The sequence below is a fragment of the Beta vulgaris genome, chromosome 6, assembly GCF_026745355.1.
Source record: "Beta vulgaris subsp. vulgaris cultivar EL10 chromosome 6, EL10.2, whole genome shotgun sequence".
Taxonomy (NCBI): Eukaryota; Viridiplantae; Streptophyta; class Magnoliopsida; order Caryophyllales; family Amaranthaceae; genus Beta; species Beta vulgaris.
The window spans coordinates 64,251,831-64,261,284 of record NC_079207.1 but is presented as its reverse complement, the minus strand read 5'-3'; the positions used below and the strand labels follow the sequence as shown (position 1 = coordinate 64,261,284).

Here is a 9,454-nt window from a genome sequence, read left to right as displayed (position 1 = left end):
TGTACTAGCATTTTAACAACTTCTAATTACGATCGGAGGAGTATGTACTAGCAATTTTAACAATCATAATCAATGCACAGCTTTTCTTTGAAGGGCACGCAGAGAAGGATGGACCCATTAGATGTATGGTATTCCAGTTTCCATACCAAATGGCCCATTTGTGTCAGAAGTACTTACTTGTGATATAAAGGAATTAAAAGGAGCAATTGTCCTACAAGTATTAGGATCCTACCTAGCTGATGGTTGATTTGTATAAATAATAATTGAGTTTACGCCAAGCTATCCCTTACTGCAAAAGATTGCAGTTGTACAACTTAATGTATACCAATATTATTAGTAATATATATAGTCTTATGAAAGCTTTAATTTCAACCGCATATGCTGGTGTCTCAACAGTTTTGTTGACTGTGCTTGTGGTGCATTAATCTTCCTTCTCAAGCTAATGTTCAATTGAAGCAAAAAGTGTTATTTGGTTTACTTAAAGATAAGATAAGAAGGTGCCATCACAAACAGACTCAAACTAACTAATGCTTTGTACCAAATATTTAATCATTATTGTTTTATTCATCTTAAACATTGTACCAATTCATCCTTTGTTAAGAAACTCATACTATTTTTCGTTTTCCGAGACTCTTAAAATTTACAAGTTCAACTACTAGTACATAAAATCATATGATCTATGTCATGTATCAATAAACTCATCGACAAGTAATACCAAACTAGCCCTAATTTTTTACCAAACAAATATATTATGTAAATAGTCAACATTCAAACAACCAACATAAACAGTACGATAGATAGTCTTAGTCAAACCAACCAAGTAAAATAGCCAATAGCTAAAAACCAAGCACATATTGCCAAAACCCCATACAATGCTTTTATGCATCAAAAAAACAGCTAAACTTTTCTCACAATCTTGCTTCTTTTTTTTTGATGGTTTCTAGTTGACATTCAAGTGGTTAACAGGTTTATGATGATATTTTGTGGTATTTGTTGACATTACTGATGTTGATCACCATATCATGAAACTGTCAGAAAAATGAGAAGAGGGAACACTTGCACGAGGAATAGATAGAAAAATTTATAGAACAAAAGAGAAAATAATGTGAAGATGAGGGTTAGTTGTTTCTCATCATGATCATGTTGTGTAGAAATTTGAGGTTTGGTCTTTCAATAACACTGATGATAGTTCATGATTGGGATAAGGAAATAAAAAACAGGTCAGGTACTCTGAGAAATACATTCATGAGTAAATCTTTGAACGAAAGCACACAAACCGTTGGAAACTGGGCACATACATGATACATCATACATGATACATTTTCTTAAAAGCTGACTGCTGACCACTGCCCTCAAGATGTCCTTAACTTCTCCATTGTATCTTCGGAACAATTATTGTATATTCGGGTGTATTATGAATTTTTTGTGAACGAAACAACTATTATAATTTTGTATAATTGAAGTTATTATTTTTTACTCAGCTAGATCTATTATTTTACTCATTTTTGTGCCTTCTAAAAAATTAAACTAATTAACTTGATTGTATCACATAAATCGTTTTTTTTGGTATAATAAGTATACTATATACTTTTTAAATAATGAAAAAGATAAAAATGAATAGTATTATCTTTGTTTGTTGCCCCACTTGAGCCTACTTCACTTATTTCAAAATATCTTTTGCCAATTAAGTATTATTAGGCAGCTTTTGTTTGGACATTATTGTCGAAACGTTTATCTAAAAGAAAGGATTTTCTTTTCTGGAAATGTTAAATAACATATTTGTACATCTACTTTTCTTGCTCTACATTAGCATTTCTCTTTCATATGATAATAGCATTGCTCTTCCATATGATAAAGATGATTCAAAGATAAATAATGGTCAAAGTATGCATTAAAATAAACAAAAATTTACTCATGTGTGGTCTTATATAACAAAGATATTCATATTTACTTTGACAAAATCAATTCCTCCAATCCTAATGTTGTCAAGATAAAATAATATATGTTATAACCAACGCAATAAAGTAATGATCATAATTAGAGAAAATTTGACACAAGAACTGACATGGTTCGCTAATAATAATGTGTTAATTACATTCACAGACATAAGAGAAACGTCTTATCATTATCTTTTAGGAGAGATTACATATTACAGAATATAGAGACAAAAATTAATTATAAGATTTACATAATAATACCATTCTAATTAACCTATATAAAATAGGTATAAAGCTGAAATTAAAATAGAAACAATTTACTAAACGACATACATATCGAGACCCCGTGCTTGATTATCCAAGCTAGCACCAAATTATTCAAGGCATATATTAACAATATATATTAATGATAAAAGATGTATCTTTATGAGAGATCATCCTGATTAATGTAGAAATATTGTCTATTTAAACATATGAAGTATTGAGCTATAAACAACTCAATACTTAACTTTACTTTCACCAGAATCAAAAGACGCTCTAGTTTCTAAGAAATAAATACTGTAGATGGAGAATCTATCTATACTAATATTAAAACGTCTTTCTAAAATAAGGAATGATATCATGTGGTTGTTTTTCTATATGTAATCGGCCACAAACAATAAAAAAAAAAAGAAAATTTATTGTGTAAGGTTTGATACCGTGACTTCAAGCTTATATAATAAAGTCTTAATTAACAACTAAATCAAGTGATATTTAATGTTATTATTTCCAAAAAAAAAATATTATTAAATAAAAATTTACTTACTCGAGGTATAATTCAGACCTAAAAACTATCTATCTATACAAATATATTAAAAGGCGTGCAAGAACATGAAACTATGCCACGTGGCGCTCTCCCTTGGGAGTTTTAGTTCATGTAATTCATGTATAATAATAAAATTAAGAAATTGCATAGTATAGGGTTTGATCCCGAGACCTTAAGTACATATACTAAAGTTTTAACCACTCGGCTAAGTTGTATTTAGTGTTATTATCATAAAATATTATATTAATAAATGAAATTTTTTCTTACCCGGGACATAGCCCAGGCATAATAACTAGTTAGAAATTAAACCCTGTTGGGAAAAAATTACAAATATTTCATTATTCTTTCCCGTTAATTAGTTTTTTTTTTATAGCTCCCTTTGCAATCTCAATATCAATTGACAAAGGACAATTATGTAAAGGTGATTGGATGCTAAAGATTAAGTATCACTCCCTAGTAATTTACCTACTTAATTAACTAGTTCGAATCCAACTTATATATTTGATCCGCTTCAAATCACTAAAGTATAGAGTATGTACCAAACTTGTTGTTGGATTCAGCCTTGCGTGATTTTATAAGGTAAAAGTATGTATTGTTTGAGGCTAGTATTTAGTAAAGATTGTAGTATGATAGTTAAATAATGACTTATAAATAAAGTGAAAAGTCAAGATTTTGAGACTTTTTACTACTTCCTCCGTTTCAAAATAGATGATACATTTTGACTAAAACGCTTTTCGATGCACTACTTTGACTACTAATATCTTTAATTATGTATCAGAGTAAAGTATAAAATTTTGATTTTCTGAAAATATACATTAAGACAAATCCAACAACATATTACATTATAACATTTGATTTTACCTAATAGTAAATAATGCATGGTCAAACCTCATTCATGAATAGTGGAAAAGTCAAAATGTATCATCTATTTTGAAACGGAGGAAGTAATATTTTTATTTATTTAATTGATAGAATATATAATCTTTAAAGAAATGACATATATTAGCTTGGTATATGGCACCATGCAAGCATTTGAGAGGAGAGAGGCAATATGTTGTGGACTACAACTCTTGTCTACACATTTAATGATATAAGTAAATATCTAAATTAAAGTCTTTACTATTAGCCTGTTTTTTATATTCAATAAAAGTTATATAAGCTTAATTTTACCCACTACATTACACTATTAATTTTTTTTTCTAACTTTACATCAATTATATAATTAATATCAGGAGAAATAGTTTGCATTGTCCGAATATCAACCCCTATCAGACTACTAGCTTATAGGATACACTAACTTAAATATTGGGAACAAAGCTAAACAATTCAAAAGATAACTGGCCAAAAGGCTCACTATCACCACAAGAGAAATTTACAACATCTTTTTGAAATAAGGATTCAAACCATAAACAAAACCCTAAAATTTGAAATATATGGTGTACTCCGCTGAGCTACCACCACTTTCTCATTGATTATTATATAACTATGAATGTATATATTAAAATTTTCAAGAGCATTATACATGTTTGGACATAAAATTGAATATATATTCTATTTCTTTCCTTTTTTCCTGAAAAACAAAAAAGTATTCATATGGAGAGAGTTAGGAGGTAGAAACTATAGAGTAGAGAGGGAGTATAAATGTGAGAATTTCTTATTGGTTAATCTCTATTATATATTCTAGTCTTATATAAAGAATGACTATGATATAGAAATCTAGTACTTCCCCTCTTCAAAACACTACCATCAAAGTAGAAGAAAAAAACAAGCTAAGAGAGAGAAAGGAGATTGAAAAAGAAAATAAAATGGAAGAACACCTAAATCCATTAGCAGTAACTCATCTCTTACAATACACCTTAAGAAGTTTATGCTGCCAAGACAATTCTCAATGGGTTTATGCTGTCTTTTGGAGGATCCTTCCTAGAAATTATCCTCCTCCAAAGTAAGATTTCTCCTCCTTTTTCTCAAAAAACAAAAAAAAAAAAAGAATTATTTATTTTCAAAAAATAACAAATAAAATGTATAAAAATTCACAATATATACTATTTAGCTAGAATTTTTTTGTGTGTTTTGGGTGTTTTCACATATGCCATTACCTTTTCAGATGGGACACACATGGAGGAGTTTATGATAGGTCTAGGGGCAACAGAAGAAATTGGTACATCTCTTACAAATTTCATTAATAATTGCACTATAGTTATTATGATGATAATTATGGTCGGTCCAAAAAAAAAATCACTTGTATATATTATTAGAGTAATATTGTATGTAAAAGGATTAATTTTATATGATCAATATGATCAGGATATTAGTATGGGAAGATGGTTTTTGTAATTTTGGAGCCTCATCAACGGCTGAGATTAATAACTCCGGTGGCGGCGGTGGCGGCGGCGATTATCCGAGCTCATCAGCATCATCATCAGCTAACTATGGTGGTGATCATCAATTTCAGCACTTTCAGGCTGGTCTACAACCTGAACTTTTCTTCAAGATGTCCCATGAAATTTACAATTATGGTGAAGGGTATTTAGTTATATCTTTTATACTAATTAATTTTACTTGTTTTTGAAGTTTTTTGAGAAACCATAAAGTTATGATGTATACTTATTTGTTAAAAACAAAATTTTGGCTGGCAGATTAATTGGGAAAGTAGCTGCAGATCATAGCCACAAATGGATATACAAAGAACCAAATGAGAATCAGGAAATTAATTTCTTATCTGCATGGCATAATTCGGCTGATGCGGTATTTTAATCATTATTAAATTATTATTATCATATGCTAAACTACATATTATTCTTGTACTAATATAAGATTATTATGCACATAATTAAATTTGCAGCAACCAAGGACTTGGGAAGCTCAATTTCAGTCTGGTATCAAGGTATCATCTTATAAATCCATTTAATGATTAACATATACTTGGAGACTGTGCAAAATGAAATGGAAATTATATTTTGAGACGGAGGGAGTAGTATACTATTTCTAATTGATTTTAGTTCTCACATTTCTATTTCAAGCAATTATCTTGAAGATTGGAGTAAATCTATGTAGCACAAGAAAAGTAGGAAATTCATATGGGGAAGTAGTATCAAGTTATAGTTCTTTCTGAACTTTTTAGCACGGAAACAATTAGAGTTTCAAGAAGGGAAGCATTGCTTCATCGGAGTAAAGTATACTACATAGATTGGATGGTGGATCTTCAAAAATCATATAAAGCTAATCCTTTTTGAGACTCATTATTATTTCATTATTGGAGCAATACAATACTCTATGGCCTATGCACCCAACTAAAGTCCTAGCTACCTTTTTTGAGAAATCTAAACAAGATTCTAATGATATTGAGTCAAAGGGTTGATATATATATGTACGTATTCATGATTATGACAATTTTTTCTTTTTAAAAACAAGATGAAACCAACTATATAATATTAGTATATCTTATTGATCAATGATATTGTATGTGAAATCTATGTAGACTATAGCGTTGATAGCAGTACGAGAAGGTGTGGTACAACTAGGAGCAGTGAACAAAATAGTGGAGGATCTAAGTTATGTTGTTCTACTCCGGAAAAAGTTCACTTACATTGAGAGTATCCCCGGGGTACTCTTACCCCACCCATCCTCCGCCGCGTTCCCTCCCTCCTCGAGGCCCATAGACGGTTATGGGGTCCCGCCGGAAATGTGGGCCTACCAAGCTAGTGGAGGGGGGCTCATGGGAATGGGCCCCGCCGGCCAGATGATGGACCAATATGAATACTACAACCAAGCCCACCAAGACCGCCAGCAAGAGCCCATGGTAAGGATGATCACCCCCTCAATGAGCAGCCTTGAGGCCCTTCTCTCAAAGCTTCCCTCGGTGGGCCAAAACTCGGCCCAACAAGGGTCTCTTGGGCATTGTGGGCCTGAGGCCCATCAATTCTTGGGATCATCATCATCAGCCCAAAAGGTGGCTAAGGAAGAGTTAGATGAGGAGGAACATCACAACAATAATCAAAATGGGGAATGTAGTAGCACCTCAATGTCATCATATCAGCAGCATTTTTCTTATCATCACCAGGATCTTAATTTAGCTGCTAGCAGGCCAAATACTGGATTTTAAGGTTATAGTCTGAAATATAAATTGATCATTTGTAAGCTAAGATTGTCATAGAAAATCTCATCTTAGAAATTTAATCTCATTTGATTTGTAGTCCTTGGCTTGTACCTAGCTAGCTTCGGTTCAAGATTTAGCACTACTAATGTAATATGTTGTTTCCACGTATATGTATAACCTGAGTGCGATTATATCAGCAGTGTACTAAATTACTAATGCAACGGATCCCATTAGAAGGTGACCACCAAAAAAGTCCTTGTATTGCAACCTTTTTTTAGAAATGCACAAAAAATATAACGTTCTCTGATATATATATATATATATATATATATATATATATATATATTATATATATATATATATATATATATATATATATATATATATATATATATATATGAATAGGAATAGGATCTTGTGAAAAAACCCAGCATTAAAATAAAAACTGAAAACAGAAGATCTGGAGCGTTGATTTCTAATTGAATGGTTCTCGCATCTCGATCTACTACACTCCCTCGTGTACTCTCTCTCACCTAATTAACCTTTGCATCTGTTGAGAGTGTAATCCACATGTGTCCCACATTGGAAGAATTGAAAGTATATGACTAATATATAAGCTAATGGGATACTCCACCTATCATCATATGGTTTTAGGATGGAACCCCATTGGGCTTGTATGTGGTCATACTATTCTCTTATGTGGGCTTGTGCCGAGCTCATCGAGATTTGTCATGGTATCGGAGTCTACGATCCCGGCCCAGGATATGTGGCCCCCCATTGAATGCAAGATGGAAGGTTTGATCTGTTTGGAGCATGTTGCCCAACAGAATTGTGTCCTAAGTAGGGGCTTGTTGTTGACCTCATGTTGGAAGCCTAAGTAGGGCCAACGAGGTGTATGTGACCTATCCAATTGCAAGTTTAAAGGTGGCACACATGTGAGTGTGAGTGTTGAGAGTGTAATCCACATGTGTCCCACATTGGAAGAATTGAAAGTATATGACTAATATATAAGCTAATGGGTTATTCCACCTATCACCATATGGTTTTATGATGGAACTCCATTGTGCTTGTATGTTGTCATACTCTTCTCTTATGTGGGCTTGTGCTGAGCCCATCGAGATTTGTCAGCATCTCTACTTATCTCTTTACTCCTCTGCTATTCTACTGATGCATCCTAAAACAACAATAATAGCACCACCACCACCAACAACAACAACGCAACACAGGGAAGGGAAATTCCTACTTAAAACTCTTTTTCTCTCTAATCTCCGATGAATTTTCCGGCATCAAAATGACGCCGTTTAACACCTTTCTTTCTCATCTTCAACGTATATTATAATATTGCTCTAAAGAAAAACTTTTTTTTGACGATTTTTCAATTTTCAGCTAGCTTTTCAATCGCTAATCAAATAGAGAAAATCCGAGAATTTTCAGATTTAATCCTTTTTTGTTTTTCTGTTGAATTTGTTTTTGTAAATCGTTTTTTTTTTTGGTCGGAAATTGAGAATTTTGGAGATTTTTTTTTGGTATGAAGAGAGGAGAAATGGTGGCGGTAACGGCAGAGACAACGTCATCTTCATCGGAATTCGCGCCGAAGAAATTAGTTAGCTTGACAATTAGATTTTTACGCCGGTTCATGAATTGCCGGTTGAGAAATTGTTGGTTCAGGTGGTTCAGAGAGCAGTACATCATGTACCTAGGCCGGCATTGGCGGTAATAGTGTAAATAATTTTAGTGGCATTATTTTTATAGTTACCTTAGAAGTGGAAGAAGTTACTGTTATAGCATATAAAGTTACCTTAAAAGTGCTAAAAGTTACGCTTGAAAAATATATAAAATTACCCTAAAATTGCTAAAGTACCCTAAAAATGGTAAAAGTTACCCTAAAACTGGTAATAATTACTCTTATAATAAATAAAGTTATCCTTGAAATATATAGAACTACCCTTAATATAATAAAGTTACCCCAAAACTGGCAAAAGTTATCCTAAAAGTGTTAAAAGTTACTCAAAGGAATTAAAAGTTACCTTTGTTTTCAGTTTTCAAATTAAGAGCTGTTTTCAGCGGATCTCACCCCTATATATATATATATATATATATATATATATATATATATATATATATAATCGAAACTTTCTGTGCTAGTAGTATATATGACAACCTATGATTAGCATTCTTATATTCTTATTCCATTTTAGAAAATCTCTGCAAGCTAAGTATATACTGAAGGGTCCGGATCCTCTAGAGTTTTATGAAAACTCTACAAAGTAGAGTTGAATCCTGACCATATATTATAAAATCAAGGGCTCATGATTAGTGGAAAAGGAAAATATATGTGCAGGATATTCGGGGGGAAAATAGGGTGGATTTTTGGGAAAGAAAATACAAGCCTTTGATTTCTTAATCAACGACTGATATTTAAAGAACTCTACCGTGTAGAGTTATTTTAAAACTCTAAAGGATTTCAACACAGAAAAGAATGGGAGTATATATACCGGAAAAGGAGTACATTTTAAAAATTCATGCAGTAAATTAATTGTATTGTCAAGAGTTAGTTTAATTATGTTTTGGACTAGTACTCAAAACTCAATATAGAATTATTTTGTCATTTCTACC

The 9,454-nt window shown here is 31.9% G+C and overlaps 1 protein-coding gene across 1 annotated transcript; it reads left to right on the top strand.

Moving 5' to 3' along the window:
* Positions 1–4,302: 4,302 nt before the first annotated feature.
* LOC104897425 (hypothetical protein) lies at positions 4,303–7,034 on the top strand. The gene is made up of 6 exons (XM_010684296.4): positions 4,303–4,684; positions 4,847–4,900; positions 5,047–5,265; positions 5,379–5,487; positions 5,585–5,626; positions 6,221–7,034. The coding sequence occupies exons 1-6, from the start codon at positions 4,548–4,550 to the stop codon at positions 6,842–6,844; spliced, it is 1,185 nt and encodes a 394-aa protein (XP_010682598.2). The 5' UTR covers positions 4,303–4,547; the 3' UTR covers positions 6,845–7,034.
* The last annotated feature ends 2,420 nt before the right edge of the window (positions 7,035–9,454 follow it).

Bases quoted from the DNA above. Each gene is read 5' to 3' on its own strand.
- LOC104897425 (XM_010684296.4), top strand. From the start codon at position 4,548: ATGGAAGAACACCTAAATCCATTAGCAGTAACTCATCTCTTACAATAC. The intron at 4,685-4,846 runs GTAAGATTTCTC...TTACCTTTTCAG, and splicing joins AGAAATTATCCTCCTCCAAA to ATGGGACACACATGGAGGAG. The intron at 5,627-6,220 runs GTATCATCTTAT...AAATCTATGTAG, and splicing joins AATTTCAGTCTGGTATCAAG to ACTATAGCGTTGATAGCAGT.